We start from the raw sequence: 19930 nt of genomic DNA, 5'->3' as shown, positions 1-19930 counted from the left end.
GTCCGGGGGTGCGCAAGCGGGGGGGGGGTGGGTGTGGAAAAGGAGCTATGCGTTGAAGGCAATAGCTTTGTCAGCAAACCCTTGCACACCAATCCGATTTTTATTAAATGTTGGGTCAGTAAAAGTAATGGTAGTCCTTTCGGTGATGTTGCTTATGAGGAGCCAAAAAGCACTTAAGGGCGCATTCTTCCGTGCTGCAAATCCACGGATTTCACGTCTCGGGATCCCTAGATCCTTCCCACTTCCATTCAGTGGGTTGAGGAGTAGCAGGGACCACAGGTAACCGATAAGTAGTGTTTCGGGTGTAACTCGTGAGTTTTGAATGGGGTCTTGCCTCCAATGTAGACTTGTTTTCACGCCCGATCGAAATTCAAAACGTTGAAACTTCCTCTGTGCTCGTCAACAATCACCGAGAAGCAATAACCCCCCAAATTCATATGAAGCTAGATCCAAGAATTATGTGTGTATGGTAGCTCACCGGATATAGGACTTACCGGTGAAACTGAGGATTACTGCATCACGTTGGAGATGAATTTAGTTACAGGTCTACTCCAGTCACCTATAGCTTCCTCGTAATTTTGGTTCAATTGGTGTTGAGGCTTCTTTTCAGTCGACTTTACTTAACACCTTAAACTCGGAAATGACGCTGTGAAACCCATAGAAGAATCCCCAGATTTGTAAGCAAAACGGACATCGTCCAGCCTAACAACGCGATTAATTACAGGATAAAGGCAGTTTCATTTTCTTATCGAATCGGATGGATACTTTCGTTGGACTAAAATTGGAACCGAATAGGTAGCAAAATAGAGTTTTTGGCGCTAGGTCATTCGATTAGTGTATGTTTAAAAATGGAACCACAGATTCTCCACACTCAAATGAATCCCGGCTAGGTCTTTCGTTTGCAATATTTTTGCACGGTGAATGGTCCGTGCTTGTTGATTGCACGCATCTATCTGATAAGTTTAGTGAACAAATCTTGTTCGCAAATTCTGGACCGCGGAACGTTTCAGTGTTGTCAACTGTTAATTGCATAGGATAAAATGGTTTGATAATTTGGGAAAAAACTTGCTCCCTTGGATGGATTTCTCCATCATCTTTATTTTTTTATAAAAAGAATCAGAGTTCAACTTGCCTATTTTTTCGCATAGATGTTGTAGTACCTCAGCAAGGACTGCAATGACGATGAGTGTCGGTACTGTCCTCGAATAGGTCAGTTTCTTCTCGACTTCGTGTCCAGATTCATTTTATTCTTTCTCACCGTCAAAAAATCTCACCCCCATCATTTATTTATTTTTGCCACACCGCAGATGTATGCATGGCCTCTATTCCAAACGGTACTCAGTGAATTATTTACACATGAGGAATGGTTACAACTATGGGACACAATTATCTGCTATCCTACCGGGTTTCTGATTGCATGCGTTGCAGCGTATGCTATTTGTGGACGTCGGCTCCTGCTTCCTGTCCAACACGTGGACGCATTTGAAGTGAGTTCTTCCAATTGGTTGGAATTAGGGTTCAAAACTTCGTTTGAAGACTGCATGCTAAACACACTATTGGTCAACAATGTGCTTGGGTTGTTAGTCATTGCTGTGCAAAGGCATCGAGTTGAATGTCCCAGTTTGGTTCTACACTGCATAAACCCCTCACTGAAGATCAGGTGCTATCTTGTCTTGCCACAACGAGGACATTTTTTATGGAGGAGTACACCAACTCAAGCCTTCTCAGTATTTGGCCTTATTGCATCCTACGGTACGGACACATTGGTCGGGCAGCTGACGGCACTTACATGAAAATGAAACCACTTCTAGCTCTGCCGCCGACCCAATTCCGTTTATCGTGATTGCTTTGAAGTTATTTTTTATCCCGAACATTGCTTTTTCAGGCCCACTCTCATGACAGGTTATTTTACAGCATGCATTGTGATTACGTTGCTATCCATCCCAATGGTTTTAATCTAACACAAGATTCAAATGGCATCCCTGTGATTCTCACACACCAACTGGGGCGAGATGGTTTACTGGTTAGAGTGCGGGTTTACTGACCGGAAGGTCTGGTTTTCGAACCCGACCTCCCCCGTTCAGGCTTGGGCAATCTGGCAGTAGCCCAGCCCTCTTGCCTCCTTCGGGTGGCATGACAGCTAGGCACCGAAGGAGTGTTTCTACTGAACGGTCACCCATCAACTATGTAATGTTGACTTTCCCATATCGTTGCGGTCACGGCGGTCCAGTTAATCCGTCATAAACCTTGAACCAAGGGTACTTTTTTTCGGCTGTTACAATTTTGATAGTGAGAAAAACGAAGAATATGGATTGGACAGCCCGGCATTGGCGACAGTCTATCTACTCCACCTCCTCAAATAATCGATGGACGAAGCTGTGGCAGCTACAACCAGTGTACGACCAGTACGCGGTTCTTACAGCTGACAATGATGATGATGGATGATTGGGGGTAGTGGATTAACGGGTTAATTGATGTACATTCATTCAGTTTATTTCAAAGTAGATAGCTGCGCGTAGCGGTAGCAATTTCTGTACTGCAGCGCCTTCATTGATCAATGGGATTTCCACCGGAGTTGTCAGGCTGATTGAAGTTATCTGTTAAGGTTTCGTATTTTCTTTTCATACCGTATACGCCCCGCGTTTCAGTCGTTCCCATTCAACACATTGCTGGGCGAAGGAGCTCCGTCTATCAGACACACGAATCACATGAACCAGCGTTTAATGTGGGGCGTCATTTACTGGTTTGTTGCAGATGAGCTGCTATTTATGAAATTGTCAGGTGTACCTCTCCCTTACTATTTCGATGTTCCCACCAGACCCTGAGCAGTGCACCTTAAACACCGATAGTCAAAGACCCCAGGTCTTCGTGTGCCCTGTGCGCGTAGATGCCACGTCTCCGACTAGTTGACTGAAATAGCAGTGCTGTTCAAGTACTTATCTCAGAGTAAAGATATGGCCAATGTATCATCAACTAGAGAAATGCCCAACTTAGTTCTCACAAGTTAATCTTTTCCGGTAGTCAAACAATTTGTGTCCGAGAATTCTGGTTGCATCTTAGTGCTACCGGTATTACGCAGATGCCACGGTGATTTTTACACGAGTTTCTTGCATACTTTCAGAGGACTGATTCATCGTCGCAACACCTCATTTCGGCGGTGTTCTGTTTTCGTTCCGTATTTTTTCCACTAAGATTGTTGGACTACTCATCGGTGTTTTATCGCCTTCTGTGAAGAATGAAGGTTGAAAGCCTTGCTGAATGCCTTATTGCTACGGAGGAACGATATTCCAAGTTAAATTTCTTTTCGATTGTACAGCCTGTGTCGAATTTCCTACTGTGTTACTTCCAGAGCCCCGTCAAAGAAAGCCCAGCCGCATTGTGCATCACGTTACCCAAGACGCTGACTCTTCCAATGGATTGCTGCTCCATCTTTGTGGAAATCGTCTTGTTGACGCTTTTCTTTTCCCAGCCAGTTAAACAAGTTAGCTGATTTAGGATGCGTTTGTTTATTGCGACAAGGACCTTCTCGATTCGTTAGGTTTTGGGTTCCGTCAATACTGTCTTTATCCGTATAAGCTCTTGAGGTCTTGCTATTTGAGGAATCTGTTTGCGCGGTCTTGTTCGTTAGCTGGTGAAATGTTTTTATGGTATCAAGAAGAGCTGTTGATCCTGACGATAGCCGACGTTCGCCTGGTCCATTCTGATGACCTGGGTAGTCGGTGTTAAAGGCTGGGATTATCACTACCTCCGCTCACTTTAAACCTCACTCTGAATCATCCATCTTATTAATATGTCTGTGAGTTTCCAAGAATTTACACATCACTTCAATATTCTTGGGTTACCAGAAACTATTGGTGATTAACTAAATGGCTCTCTGTCAGTCTGCGTAATGTTTGGGACGAGTGACTTGGTAAGCAAGCTCGCACAGTGTCATAATGTGAATCACTTTGCACTCCCCAAAAGGAACGACGGTTTTTAACCGAAATCCTCCACTAGTCAATGGTGGTCATATAATTCGACTACGGCATTGATTGGTTTGTGGTTTCTGGATGCTTATATTAAAAGCTCACATCGGGCAGGAGCATATGATGTTCAGTATAAAAATAAAGAAGCCACTTTCCACCAAGATTTAGGAGAGCGTTGACTTCAACTGTGGGGCCTAGCCGGGATAATTTTGCCCTTAGTCGTCCCGACGATGGTTTCAACTCACCCACCAAGATGTTGTCTGTTCTTCTAACTGTTCGGGACGGCTGTGACGGATTTCGGTAGCCATCTTCCTCAGCTTCGGAATGCACATTGTTGGAGTGTATGGCGGCTTGACGAAGAGACACCGTTACGCCACATTACGCTGTATCGCACTTAAGTCTAAGTAAATAGAACCAAGTTTTCTCCAGCTTTTAATTTTGAACGCTTTCATTGGAGAGCCAACATTTCTGGGTTCAGTAATTTCTCCTGAATTCAAGGCCTCTGATGAATCTTCCAATTTATCAGAAACTGGTGATTAGTTGGTGCTGCGAAATTTTGAAACAAAAGCAACGTAGAGTATGTTTGTATGTGCATAAAAAACTTTCTAAATTACAAACTGCATCATATAGCTTTAAACTGACGTCCCGCATCAGGACTTCATAAGATTCGTACTGGACTAGGTGACTGCTGTCGGCTAGTTTTTTTCAAAGCACCTACCAACCCATCGAATCCGCCAGTTGTCGCTGGTGTCGAACGCCGCAACACTGTTCACCCACTGGATCCGATGATGCTGCTCGGTCAAGCCATACTTTAATGGCATAGCAATGCTCATCAGGGCCAGAGCTTGTAAGTATAGCATTATATGCAGATTGTCCCAGCAGTTGTGAGCTTCACTGGGCGATATGTTGACCAGTGGGTTCGGTTCAGTAACTGAGTGCGCACGTGGCACGCAAGTAAAAAAGCAAACAACGCACCGCGAACTCCCATCCTGGTCAATCTTATCAGATCCCTAATCGTCAATGCATTGCACAGCTCAATCTTAATCATTCAGTATGTAACACATCCGTTCGCTTCAATACTGCTGAACTTTCAGCAATCAGATACTCGAGAACAAACTGGAAAACCCACAGTTGTGATATGTTGATGAATTCTCACAAATCTAACAAATACCTGAGTTTTCTTTGAGTGCACCAAATTCGCTTCTGCTATTAGTCGAAGAAAGGTCCTTATTTTCGGATGGCTTGCTGATACACGGTGGCGCCTTTTCACCTCTAACTTGTTTGGACGTTGATTGAGCAGATAACTTCCGACGAAATGACTTTTCTTGACAGCAACTAATATCCACATGGTTGCATAGTGTTGTGTTGAATTGAAAATACACTCTAGAAGAGCCATCGCGCTTGTACGTGTCCAACGAGTTCAGAAAACGAACTGCATGAGCCCTTTCGGGTAACCTCAAACCCGTTCTTATTACCACTTACAAAATCTAAATGAGGAGTGAAAATTGTCTTATCTTGGTATCCCCTACATCGGAAGCCTGGTTTTGCAACCGGGAGTGTCATCAGACCATCCGAAAGGTCGGAATAGATCAGCGACCAAAATGCGATACGACAGAACACTTTTTACGCTGGTACACATTATTCGGTGTTTAGGGCTGCTTCTTTTTCATTACTGTGCACAGCATAATTCGGCAGCAATGTATTGATGATTAGCACCCTTTGGTACATAGGTGCCGTACAACTCGGAGGACGCACGAAGTCTCAGATCCCACCAATTGACACAGATCTAGACATAGGCATTCGTAATGTCATGTGACTGCAAGCCATGTGACCTGACAACTCAGGTTATTTCAGAAGTTGGTGCTACTTTAAAATAGTCTATGGTTAGCACGTGACTGAGGCAGTCGTTTGGCATTGTCCGTATATACCGAGTCCAATCCAATTCGACCATCCAGTTGGGCATCTAATTTAGTCTCAGGTGCGCTAAGTCTGCGCACTTGTGGATCCACATTTCTGAAAATCCCCACGATATCCGAGCTTTTACCTCGCTTTGACAGGGTATTCAAAACGTCATAAAAGTTCTCTTTGGTGCTGTCAGAGCTATGGTCTGTTGGAGCATGAGTAGACGACGATCAACTTCCTGCCTGTGAGACCTTTGACGAACGTTGTCAAACGAACCCCACAGGGGCGACCAATAATGGGCATCCGTAAAGCGAGGCTCTTTCCGCCTGATGACTTAGGACGATACCGAACTCTGCACATCTTGAAGTAGCGGTCTCTGGATCGCCACAAGTGCGCAGCCGGAAGCCTGTAGGGAATGATGAGGCATTTAGCCCAGCCACTGTGCTTGCATACATGAATACTAAGTGAGACCTGCATGAGAGCGAGAACAGTTTGTTGTCCTGCTTGCTTCAGGATGCGAATATTAAAAGCGGCCAGTTAGACTGGACGTCGGGGCTTGAAGATTAATGTCGAAATTTCCGAGGCTGTCGGTGCCGGTTGACGGCCAAGACTCATGCGAAACGAATGATGTCGTCAGTCCTAATGGATGGGCCTACAAGTAGCGAGTCATTAATTTAGTGGAGGGAATGCGAGGAAACTTATGTAAGGGGGGATACAAGCGCTAGCAGCAGTCTCATTTTGCTCACTCACATGGTGTATGCCGCTAGTATGACTGCCCGTCTGATGACACAGCGTGATGGCCGGTGTGACACGACGGTTTCCCTAGTTATGGGCTATATGTGGGTTGGGATACTCCTAGGGCACCCAACTCCAGACAGGAGAACGATTCGCGTCCTCGACTTAGATTGTGGCTAAAAATCCAATCCTGACCGCAGTATAGCGGTGTTTGTCTGGAAACGTCAATGCCTTACGTTTTTCATGGAAAAGTTGTTACGTATGTCTCAAGACCCCATCCTTAAGGATCAAGAAACTACGCCAGTCTGATCTCCAACCACTGACCAAACTTGTATGACAGTCCCTGCGAGTTTCGGACGGACACTCCACAGTAAATCTTGGTGGGTCACGTATGCACACAATCCGCCACACTGTGGTAGCGTCCGTTTCTTCATTCCTGAGAAGATACGTTAGTTTGAAATCGATCTCGCTGTAAATGGATTTTCGAAGAAATTATATTGTGCTTCTTTCTCAGGCCTAGCGATGCAAAGCAGGCTATTTCGGTTTATCCGACCTAGACTTCTGTCTCAACTTTAAGAGTAGTACAGTTCACACATGTCCTACTAGACAGGACTAGTTGATGTTTCAGTTGTGCACTGGCGCTTTTCGGGCCCTATATCAGTCCATCTGCTTAAGGTAACAAGGTGGATGACGTGTAGTGGAGAAGAAATTATCTAGCAGGCTCGAATTAAGAGACTTGTCCGTCTCTTCTGTTGTAGGAAGTCGGGAATGATACTGTATTCATCAAGAGAGCGCTAATCTTGTTGATTATTCAACGCTTGAAGTTCTCGTGGGGCCTGAATAACACGGTTCAGCTATTGTCGTCAAAGCTTTCGCGTGTTGTCGCAACCTTCACAGCGGTGTTTCATGTGTATTCCGTATGTAATGATCCATCTTTTTCAACCAATACTTGAAGGACTACCTGATTCTTGCGAAACGCACTCATTTGCACACCAATTTGGCTTCAAGAAGAATATAAAGTCGGCGGAAGATCGGGGTTGTGCTTGCCAAACGAGTCTCAAGAAGGTCGAAACCAGTTGGGGGCTGTCAAAGAGCTTTCAGCAACCTTATGAGTGTTTCTAGTGTTTTCGTATACTGAAAGTCGTTTTTGGGGTATTGGGTATCCGGATACAAACGTTCAACCATCCTTTTATCCGTAAACAGGCCTTCTTTCGTAGTCCAACTACCATACCTGTCAGGACCGTGGTCGATCTTGCACATCAACTCCTGCAACTCTGTTCACCCACCATCCATCCAGATCGCGTATTGGTAAATACCTTGCGCTCGGAGTCTTTCCTCAGTCAGGACTCAAGTATTACTCCTGACGGATTAACGTCAGTTCCCTTCAGACCCCTTACTTCTCCGTACTATCCCATCGTGATCCCACCTTCCGACTTCATCCGGAGACATTCCCATAAGGGAGTAAAGAAAGAAATGGATGAAACCCATCGAACAATGAGGTAGGAAAATCCAACCCTTGTTTTAGACCGTTCTATTTTGTTTCCAAAGTGATATCTATCGCGTGGTCGCATTCATTCGTTATCTGATTCCTAGTAGTGTTCCATCCCTACGTTCCTTCTTGCTAAGGGTTTTATGTATTCAATCAGTGCTATCAAATTCTGGTTCGTGCCAACTCGTTCGGATGTTGCCAGCAAAAATTGGTCAAATCAACAGTGTTGCGTATCATTTGGGTGTATGTTAGTTGTGTGTGAAACAGACTGCTAAGGTTGAGAAATACATTGACTGATATGTGAGAATAATTGAAGTAGGTAAATTGTCTTTCAAAGCTGAATGACGGAAAGGACGAGTAAATTGAATTCCCTAACTTTTGATTGTCGACTCGTTAACCATGGCCTTGTTGGTTTCTCTCGGTATGCACTGACTTCGTAAATTTACTAGATAGAATTCTCGGTTATCATCTCCTCTTTGCGGTAGAATTGCACTCGAATGACTGAACAGAAATTCTTTCAGTGCATAGAATTTTTTCATGTATGCACTGTTTATGTTCACTACGTTTTGAACTACTAACAAGGCTATTCGCTAAAGTCCTTGTGCATAACGGACGTTTTGTTGGAATCGTGCTATGTCGAACTTCACGTTAATAGACGATTCCGCAAAAGAGTGGCTCCACTACTGATGTCGTGAACTGTATTGAACATTTTTATACAGAATGAATCACCTAAACGGATTTGACGGAGAAAAGTGTGACTCTATTTCTTTATTCGCATTAGAAGGGAGATATGTTTCCTGTTGAACGATTTAATTTTCCGTGCAGTTTCCGCGACAACCTGTTGGTTCGGAACTTGACCAAAAGGGTCAGGTTTCATGAAGAAACTCAGAACATCCCCGATTTTCTTCTTGTATCGGGCGCAAGTCATAGCGTGTAATTTGGGTTATTAGCTGCAGGTCCTTATTTATAGAGTGAACCTAGAAGAACTGTAGTGAATTCAGTCATTACTTGCTGACTCCACACTCCGATCTGCAGTATCGCTGTTTGAATACTTCCCGGATGTTGATTCTATGATCCCAACCACTGCGTCGCTCATCAATGAATATAATGAGCTTTCAAAGGTCGTGTGGATGTCAGTTTCTTGCGTGCTAGCCGTGAATTCGGTGCGAAATATTTGGGGGTCTTCCCCCAGTGATTGATCACATTTGTTATATACTGAGAAAGTCCGCACAAGTCATGTTTAAAAGCTGTGTCGTTCTTCATCCCTCTTTTGCACGTGTGATTTACAACAGAAGTTGTCGCGTTTCCCCTCTTTTGTAGTTACCAACTATCATATCCATGTGCACAGAATATTCCATTCTGGTAGTGAACAATTTATCAAGCTCATTCTTGATTCTGGCAGTGTGCATTCACTTACGAATGATGAACTATCGGCATCTCATATCCTGGCGCAATACTCCACCCTTGCAACATTACGATTGCTGGAAGTACTAGATATTCATGGCCCGCTTGTGGATGGTGCAAAATTCCATTCGATGACTCATCCAAACACAATTTTTCGGCATACGAATACCATTCATCAGTCCTTATATCAGTATCCTAGGCCTCCCCGTGATGCAAACTCTTCACGTGAATATAGATCGAGGAGGCCTATCACTTATCGCTCTGCTTCAGTTGGCTACATGTCAATATTACCTATTGAGAGCTACTGGGGATCCTGTTTTTTTTCCTGCCCTGTGGATTGGGATAAAGAATTTAGCTTACCAGCTTCATTACCTGACCGGCGAAGGAAAAATTAATTCCCGTCGAAATGCGTACTACCTTGCGAATGAAAGGTGTTGGCCAAACTCCGCGGAAATTCGCTTTTTACACTCTCTTACAAAAGAAATATGCCAAGAAAAAGGTCTTGGGTGACTGCAAGGATGTCACCTTCACTGGCCAAAGTTTTCCGCAAGTGAATCACAGTGGACATTTGGTATTGGGTCGCTATTCCCCATTTCCATTAGGATTGTCTGGCAAAACATTTTGAATGATATCACGGAAGACACCATTGGAATGGAGGATGATAACGTTCAGGGGTTCGAATGATACCGCATTGTTGATTCTATGTGGACAGTGTCATTTCCCTACTGTTTCAGACCTTCCCAAACATCTTTCTGGTGTTGAGAGCTATCTTACATAGGCAGTTCTGTGGTACTGCCATTGCCAAATGACGTTTCCAAGCCTTCTCTTAGAGGTGGGACGAGTTGTCGGTGGCTGTCGGTTGTCTGTGCTCTCCCAATTATCAAGCTATCATCCGACGCTCAATACAGTTCGAGGAACTATCTGAACTGTATTCTGGGAATCGATAAACTGTGGGCATTGGCAAGACTGATTTGTTGTTTTCCGGATTTGATTCTGTAGTTCACGCGGACCTCAAGCATTCGCCCCCATGCCTTAAACAGCCACATTCATCGTCCAAATGGATCCAGTGGCCTATGATTTGTACATTTCGTGGACATTTTTCGTCTCTTTACAGATGTCATGATTCAGTCATTTGCCAAAAAAACGGAAGAAATTCGCAACAGAACCACGACTGAGTTCGGATAATTTTTGTAACCGCAATTGTGTCCAACGTGCACTGGTTACGGGTTTCGTCTCCATTGTTTGGTGATGTTTTTAGAGGTAAAAGCATCAGATATAGACATGTCTACAGTCAACCTCGTCTTACATAACTCGGTGGTCTCGCCGAAGATCTTGTGAAAACATTTTGTCATAGTGACCATATCATATATTCAAGCACCTATGAATCAGACAATTCAATAAGATGGGACCAAACATACTCCCACGCGCTCATTCAAAAGCATGGTTTTAATGTCGAATCTCTTAGTTTTGGACCCCTGAATTCGCTACCTACAAACGAGACTGTATACGTCGATGACTACATGATGCTACAAAGCCGGTAGATAGTACTGATATAGCTTCCGAGTCTCACTGGTCGACACGTGGTTTCAGTTTGTTTCAATGCGGTGGATCCCAGAATCAAAAGCAGACGAACCAAAAAACGAGTCCACTGAGGGAAATCGTGCTGCGAATGTGGGCGATTTTCGTCATTTCCATCTGGGAATTGCGGTACAGCGCTTCACAGACAACGGAGGATAAATGCGACCATGTATGTTTTGTCATTCTTTCATCCTCGCCGAGTGATCCGGGACTCTCCATGAGGCTGCATTTAAAATGCCGCATCATTTACAAACACATACATGTTCGTTCAGCTTAGGGCGAATGTGTTGAATAGAGTATGGTCTTCGATATACTGCTTTTGTTCACTGTTTTGACTTATTACTCACAAAGTCACATAAATATTCGAATATCACGGTTTAAGCTGTCTAGGGCTACTCTGTGCCGACCTGCGTGCTCATTTTAGACGTTCCCGTTCTCTGGACCCAATAGCTACCGAAGATGCAAAGCTTCACGAACACAAGGAAACGTGAGTAGTTTCACATTAACTGCTGTTTTGCACCACTGTTTTTCCGTTTGCGTTGTACATTATCTGGCTTCTTGTTTGGTATTCACCATACTATTCGCCACAACGTACACAGTTGATGATTTTTATGCACACACAGTTGATTTGAACCTTTCAATGAGGGGTTGACACTGGATATAGTTGTCTAACTATCAAGTGGTGTTAAAAACTTGTCAATATTCCTATCTCCATTGGTGCCATCATTGCGCAATGAAGAGACTGGACCCTAACGTGATGTGACAGCTTGTCGTGAGCGTCATGACCCACTGCGTTATATCAGGTGTGTTTGCGCAACCCCGGTCAGAGTAATTAACGGTTTCAAGTTTACTTATCACAACTGCTCGGCTTTTCAGGGTGGAGATCGAAAGATTTATAGGCACTTTTTCTTCAAAAATTAGATCACTCAAGTAGCCGCATGCCAACCATCGCTGGGCTAAGATCAGTCTTTCAAGCCAATGGCGATTGGCGTCCCCTTGCTTAGTGTGCCTCTGGGATGTAGTCATGAGACTTTCCAAAATTTCGGTCCTCAAAGACTCGAAGTATTATACACTGATGCATAAGAGGAATATCCAAATTACGATGCACCGATATGGTATCCAGTCGTAGCGTTCAGGACCACTGTTATAATATTCCATACTTATCTAAGCTGATCCAGCTACACATGCTACAGTACCCGGGACATGTCCTCCGCAAACCAGACTCCGGACTCTTCAAACTCTTCAACTTGCCACCTCTCTGTTAAAAATGGCGATATCAACCTGGAGGGCCATTAAAAATCTAGCTATCTACCGATAAGACTAGCGTTGAATTGCTTGGTCTGCAGCCGAGTGGACAGAAACTGAGTTTAGGTGGTCCTAACCGATCCGATGATTTTCCACAGGAAGCCTGCTTTAAATATTCTGACATGCACAATCTCTTGTGGGTTGCATTTCACAGTAGGGTTGTACTAGGCACTCATTTTTCACACACGAAGGTTGGGCGGTTAACTGCTGGATTTGGGTGTTTTCAGCCCATAAATTAGAAATTAGTAAGCGCGTTCCTATAAACCTATAGGTTCAACTAACCCAGATAACAACTTCCCCTCAGTAGTCGCTTTCACTAATCTTACAATAACTTTGAATATGAAGGGTTTTAAGCAGGCCCATATGGCTTCTCTATCAACAGAGGAACAAAGCAAGGTCGGGTTTCCAGGAACTCAATTCTTTGTACTACAAACTCAAACCTAGGAAACGGTTGAAAGCGTTCATACTTGCGGAGTTGCTGATCCGTACCTTCTGACACTGTACCTTTTAGCATTTTGTTTGTTTACTGATACTTGCCTTCAGCGACCATCGCACTCCAAGTCACGACAGTCAATCCTGTGCAATAGCCGTCCGCTCCAAGCGCTAGGTTTTCTCTACCTCATTATGTGAGCATTTTCTGTTCAGAATGCACGTTGTTGACTAAGCATTCTTTCGCTTTCGGGCTCTTCTGTATAGATAGTCTGTTTTGCTGATACCCTACTTTGTACGAAATGGCATGTCTCATTAACTAGCCTTTCCCGGATCATGTTGCGTTAATACCGCTGGTAAATCCAGCAGCGGATATCCGTACAGTGGTAACACTCTTTCTGTGACGTCTACCCAGCCATATAACCTTTGATTTGTACCTACCAAGCTTGGAGCACAATCAGTTTCGTGCTGTTTCATCTGTACTCCCACAAAGCTAGATTATGGAGCATGCAAAATCGTCCTGAACACGGTTATGCACTGATGCGCACTTGCATCGATCCACTTGGCTAACTGATTTACAGATCGAAGTAGAAAAAAGCCGGTGTCGAGATATCGAAACCTAACCAAATGATGACATATCTATCATAGTATTTGGCTTAGTTATGATATACCTCTGCTGTAACCTCTGAATACTGATTCACCCATCACTCAGATATTCACACCCATTACAGAAATCTTTCTCTAACCAGGTACCCATCCGGAGGACGAAGCTTACCATGACTGGTCGCATGCGAATTGAACACGTTGGTGCAAGTAGATGCATTTGATGTTTCCTCCGTGTGCTTAGGTACGAGTGATACGAACATAGTATGTCAACTACACGCACTAGCCTTCCATTGCGTCTACATTTCCTTGGAAGCCTTGCGGAGTTGGATAAATCTCTTAGGGTGATGCGCAACTATTTGCGCTGCACGCCAATATACCAGAACTTTCTAGACACTAAAGGCGTCTTGATTGCAGTCATTTAAATTCATCTTTCTACGTGCCACGGTTTTGTGTTCCTAGAATTTACTTTAAGTATCGCCGCCCTGTGGATTCATTGGGTAGGGGATACGATGGCCGACGAAATTCAGCGAACCCTTCAACTATATTGTGTATACTAGACAAATGAGCAGTTTACTGAGATTGTATAATACATAATTAATTCTACCGAACTTGCTATTTATCTTGCACTTCCCCGTCTCTTTTGACGGATCAATGTAGTACTCGTCTACAGTTCATTCGAATCACGCGCCTTGCTTAGGTGCGAAGTTATTCAAAAGGCAGGGTGTTTTGATTGCTCCTTCCTTATTGTCCATGGTATCTTCTCCGTCAAAAGCGCGATTTTTCCATATGAAATATGACGTTGTTTTTCGTGAAAGCAATAAGCAGAAACTAAGTTTTTTTTATTCAAACTCACTTCTTTGAGACTGAGGTTATCCTCTATTGCCTAATGAAATAAAGTGCCGCTAATTTTACTCTATTTTTAACATTTGCTTGTCTTCATACCCTCGTACAGGTCGTCCAACATAAACCCTGCTTTTCTGAGAGTATTCAATAATGTATCTCGGTAAACTGTGTTCAAGGTTTGTTGAATAAAATGTATTGATCGTGGCGTATCTATGACGTTCAACAAACCATCAGCAACCTTTATTTCTCATGTGACCGATTACTAAATTGGGCGGAATTTGTGGAACTTGTCAAATTACACCCTGATCTGTCCGCTGGATAACGGACATTCAACTGTACGTTCGAAAATTCATCATGTACTGCCAAAAGATATGAATATTTTTCTTTTTGGTATAACTACTTTCCTGTTTCAATCACTTGTCAATCACTTTCAATCAATTGTCACATCTTCGCGATCTGCAATCAATCCATTTTTAAGCACTTTATTCGCACTGGTTGCCTCACTGTCTTACTATATAGACAAGAACAGTATGACGATATTTCGTCATATTTCATCGGCATTCAACAAATCTTTTGGTCGTAGTTGGATGAAATTATCGGCCTATTTTGTGGCGCCTTTTTTCTGCTCACGGTCTGAATACAAATTTTAGTGCGGAATTCAGTAGCAAACATACTTGTCCTGTACATGGTCTGATCGTGTTTTTTCGATGTTGCTCCTCTAAAGGTCAGAATCCTTCTTTTATTGCGAGTTTTTGTTGTGCCCGTCTGCCCACATGATACGGATCTCATCTTTTAAACTTTCTCAAACTTCGACAACATGAAGCCTAGCATGCATCTTTCGATAAACTTTAATGTGTGATATTCCTTTCAGATGCACCAATTTCTGCGCGATACTGGTGTGTTTCTTGTACTATCTTTGGCTGTTTTTGCATCATACGTTCAAAGAACGAGCCACAAAACTCTGGGATGTGGCAGGTATTCCGGAGTATCTACCTTATGGACTACCGTTAAACGCTTCTCACTACACGGGTTAATCCGTCTTTACCTTTTAGTTGAAAGTAGTGTTCAATAGTCCAGTGATCTTGTTTGGCCTGAACATATGAAGCTGACTGAGTTGTTCGCAGATTTCGTTGTTCAACTCACTCGTATAGATCCTCGATCTTTCGCAGCTACGTTCACTCCAACTTGCATACCACCTTCAGGATCGCCCAAAGTGCCCTCATACTCGATTGACTGGCCACACACCTAAACAGTCTTGTGGAGGATGACACTTGTGTCTGCAAGGGCAATCAGGTATGCGTGATGGTCACATATCCTAGAGAGCCTTTGGTCGCTTATTAGCCCATCTTTAGCTGGCGGCCTCCTTATCTGGCTAATAGGGAAGATGGGGAATGTTTCTTGGTGAAGTCAGAGAACTGTTGACTGTATGCACTCATTCCTGCCCAGCTCTGTTTAACTTGAAAAAGCAGGATGTGCCATTTGTAACGATTCCCTCCAAAAAAACTGAGTCAAGGAACAATGGGTTTCATAAGTGAGTGATCGAAACTATAGAGCGCGTTTTGCAACCGTTTGCTAACAATGGGCAGCATTAAAAGTTCACTGATTTTGTGACAAATTTCTCTGACCGAACCAGCTGGCAGCAAAGAGACCCTGGAGCAGCATGTTGATTAAAAAATCGTTCAGTGCCTAGCTGCCATCTCACCCGAAGGAACCACGAGGGCTGGAATACTGCCAGGTTGCCCAAGCCCAGACAACGAAGGTCGAGAGGCAGAGGTCGGGTTTGAACCATGGACCTTCTGATCAGTAAATTCGTGCTCTAATCACTGAGCTCCGACTTTGTGCGAAGCTTGTGATCAACGATTTTCTTCTGGAAAAGGGATATCCAAGCGGACACATTTGCTCATAAGCAATTACACACCACTCAACAGCTTGGTATTTCTCCCGCTCATGGAACCACTTTGTTATTCCCAAACGACGGTTGCCGGGAAGCATGTAGCTCGAATTTGCGTTTCGGTCCCAGTAAGCAAGCCGTAGTATTGGTTGCAACTAAGTGAAGGTTACATTAGTTTTGAATAATGGTGTACCAGGACCACCTGCTCATTTTAGAAATCTCAGAATTGGCTTTTGAGCAGTAGGTAAAACATATTCACTAGCGCACCACTGCCACCACTGAGCGCTGCTATTTTTAACGGTTAACCATAAAAAGACATTTTGGGCTGAGAACAGCTTACAAAGTGAAATATTTTCGTGATATTTTTACCGGTTTACCTTCCCTCTTCCCAACTGAAGTTTCACTCGAATCTCATGTGCTTTGGTCGACTTAATATGGCATGTGCATGATACATGCGAATTTGTGGCTTTAACATTTGTACGAGAGGTACTTAAACAACACTATTGTGAGATTGAACCCTGAGATATTGTTTGTAGATATAAGGTAAAATCACTATGAAATGCTCACCTTTGGGCCCAGACGAACTGATCCTATACCGAATTATCTTGTAAACATGCACCCCTCTCGTTCTCTTACTCTGATGCTTGGGACGTGAGAAAGAAAATCACAGGCAGTACATGATAACCGAGTTCGTCCAAGCGGGGGTACCTCAGCTTCATTTGACTCAATTTAGAACCGGGGATTACCGAGGCTCTTGTCATTTACGGCTCACTTCATATTGTTGGTCGTTAGGCTGAATACAGGTTCCGTGTTAGTTTTGTGACCACTGATTTGTTTTTTGTGGGACGATTGTCAGGGAAAATGGTAGTTCGATACCACGGTAGGAGGACACGCAGTAACATGAGTTGAAACGTTTTATGTTGGACTCTTTTTGAGTTACCCGGAGGATTATATGACGAAACGCGTGTCATTGACAGGATAGCACCGGGCTTGAGTGGAGAAGGCTTCGTTGGTCAAGTAGAGCACAGTTCCGATGATCTTGATCTGAACCGTAGATGGATGACGCATTTAGCCCCACTCGTCATGAACATACACTCACAGCACTGTCTAGTGATGGAACGCCTGAAATCAACGCAGTGAGCATACTAACAGCCACTGACACAACATGAGGTACCACCATTTTCTGGAAGCAAAAGGCTCCGTTTTTTTCCACAACTGTATCTAACAAACTGAGGCAACATAGCTTCTGACACCTTGATGACTGTGATGAAGGTTTGGGTGGCTTTCATCCTTTATGTCCTTGTTCTTTTTTCCAGCTTTGCCGCTCTACTACGACAAGTGAATTCACATGAGAAACATCTGGCTGATGAGTTGCCTCATTCCACAAAGTACTCCACTCCTTCAAGTCAGAGTGCGTCGACTAAGAGAAAAGTCAGTTCTTCAAGTAATTCGGTGAGTAAGCCGTGTAGGATATATATATATATATATATATATATATATATATATATATATTGATGTCTCGTTTTCGTTGGTGTTTTTGTCAACTCAGTGCGGGTAATCGATCGTCGTATGCGTAGAATCCCTATTCGGACCACCTTGAGTTTTATCTAGTCGTCCTGGTGGTGCACTTCGGGTGCAAGCGGATGCTTGTGTTGAATATTGAGAATGTCGGATCCGAATGTAAGTGGGTCGATCGCATAGTTCTCAGTTCTAGGCCAATGGGCCTTGACACTGTTGTTACCACTCAGTTTAGAGCAGACTGAAAATTTCTATATGCCATCAAATATGAATTTCATGCGGATCGCTCCGAGAAACGCTGCTAAGAGGTTGTCTGAATCTCATGAGCTTGCACTTGTTCTGTTTTGCTTAATCATTTTCCAGCGAGAAATACATATCTGTCTTATTCCAATCGCAGTCGCAAATGGGTTGGTTTGGACGCAGACGATGCTAATAGAGAGTGGAGACTTGTGTCCCAATCGAGCTGACGAGCACAAACTTTTGTCAATTTAGACTTCGGATTTTTGGGGGGTCGACACTGTGCTCCATTGCTGACATTTCTGAAATGAGAATGAGATTTTTTGGATCTTTGACAATCCCTGTCGGCCTTCGAGAAAACACTCATTTTTCTCCTTTCTTCCTGATGCCACAGGGATAGGAAGCCAACCACAGCAACTGAGAACTACCCTTTTTTCGTATTTTGACCAGCGATTTTATCCCCAACAGTGGTCTCCTGGTCTCCGTTTCACAGACTTACATCCTACAGTTAGAGGAAGTTTGGGAATTTTCTTTTGTCAGAATGAAACCACCACTAACCGTAGTAGACGACTCGACTCAGCTGATCCGCAGGCCTCATGAAGCTTTTCTCAGTTTAAAGAAATAATTGTGGTTTACATGCGGGACGTACAACCACGACTTTAGTTTAACGCTCCTCTGCAATCATCCGTTGGATAGAGTATCCAGATGTCCAGCTCTTTCTTCTTGTATTGTCTCCGTCAGTTTCCTCCTGGAATCGGGTGCTGAACAATAAATTGCACGATTTTTCGACTGTTTTGATCATCCAAGGTTTGAGTTGTCTCCCTGAATTTCAGCTGTGGAAGGAAAAAGCGTTTTCACTTATCAATACGACTAAGTTGAAAGTTCATCGTCATCGTCATCATCATCATCGACGGCATGACATCAGTGTTCAACGTTATGGTTTCACTGCCGTACAACCGTGATTGTGAAGAAAAGTATAAAGGTGGCCGGGGAAGGGACTTCTACGATCATTCCGAGATGCCTACACCCCCAAACATTCACTGGGGCGATCTGGATAGAAACTGACAACAAGAACACCTGAAGCGCCTCAGTTCCGCTGCTCGAATAGGCCAAGTCTCAGCCATACAGCAAAACAGCCCGCACTGTAGCTTGATACACACGTCCCTTGAGATTCAGGGATAAACCACTCTGACGTCATAGGTGTCTCAAATTAGCAAACGCGGCCCGAGCCTTGCAGATTCGTGCATTCACCTCATCTGTCACACTACAATCGGAACCCATATAACTTCCAAGATATGTAAAATGCTCCACAACTTCCAGTACCTCCCCCTGGATTGTAAGTGGAGTGTTCACTGACTGCATGTCCAGGAGCACGACCTAATGCTTTGTGTGTGCAAAGTGCATATTAAAGGACTAGATGCCTTTGGTCAGTTCTTCCAAGATCTCTCGCGCCTTCTCCTCCTCTTCAAAGATGCGAACGATGTCGTCTGCATATTCCAGATTGGCAAGGTTTTCGTTACACAAGGGTTTTGAAGAGCTTCCAGCGTTCGAATCATCATTTCACCATTCACGAAGTTTAATAGGGATAGAGAGAGTGGGCATGCACGATGGACACCGCTCTGTGTACGGAAGCTTTTGGAGAGCTCTTCTTATACTGTCACGTCCGGAAGTGGTATAATGCGAGGAAGCTATTATGTTCACAAACTTCCGGTAGCATTCCTGGGGTGGGTAAGAGAGTCAAGAAGAACGGATCAGCCAGGCGAGTCAAATACGCCTTGAAAATCCAGAAATGCTAGAATTGTAGGTCGTTTATACGAATAGGGTTGTTCTAGCATCTGACAAAGTGTTGATCAACGCAACCCCTACCGTGCCGTAACCTAGTTTTCTGCTCTTGAACTGATGTTTCGCGAGCCATAATAAGGCGACGAAGAAAAAGTGATGCTATCATTTCGTTACAAGCGGGGTTAAGCTGATTCCCCTGTCATTACTATACTCACTTTGAGCCCCTTTTTTGTACATGACCATTAT

At 43.8% G+C, this 19930-nt stretch overlaps 2 protein-coding genes across 2 annotated transcripts in view; one reads left to right on the top strand and one right to left on the bottom strand.

Annotated features, from left to right (window-relative positions):
* The window catches only part of T265_14249 (hypothetical protein), a gene marked incomplete at both ends in the record, with an annotated part of 68382 nt that overhangs the window by 34048 nt on the left and 14404 nt on the right, over positions 1 to 19930 (top strand). Inside the window, 4 exons of the mRNA XM_009172766.1 lie at positions 1166 to 1487; positions 7725 to 8101; positions 11498 to 11560; positions 17464 to 17599. Coding sequence (XP_009171030.1) covers positions 1166 to 1487; positions 7725 to 8101; positions 11498 to 11560; positions 17464 to 17599 — 898 coding nt within the window. The remainder of the gene's footprint in view (positions 1 to 1165; positions 1488 to 7724; positions 8102 to 11497; positions 11561 to 17463; positions 17600 to 19930) is intronic.
* The window catches only part of T265_07274 (hypothetical protein), a gene marked incomplete at both ends in the record, with an annotated part of 77737 nt that overhangs the window by 50828 nt on the left and 6979 nt on the right, over positions 1 to 19930 (bottom strand). Inside the window, one exon of the mRNA XM_009172752.1 lies at positions 15400 to 15501. Within this exon, the coding sequence (XP_009171016.1) occupies positions 15400 to 15501 (102 nt within the window). The remainder of the gene's footprint in view (positions 1 to 15399; positions 15502 to 19930) is intronic.

This window comes from Opisthorchis viverrini, assembly GCF_000715545.1.
Source record: "Opisthorchis viverrini unplaced genomic scaffold opera_v5_163, whole genome shotgun sequence".
NCBI lineage: Eukaryota > Metazoa > Platyhelminthes > Trematoda > Opisthorchiida > Opisthorchiidae > Opisthorchis > Opisthorchis viverrini.
The sequence above is the reverse complement of the archived record's forward strand: the minus strand, read 5'-3'. Positions and strand labels throughout refer to the sequence as shown.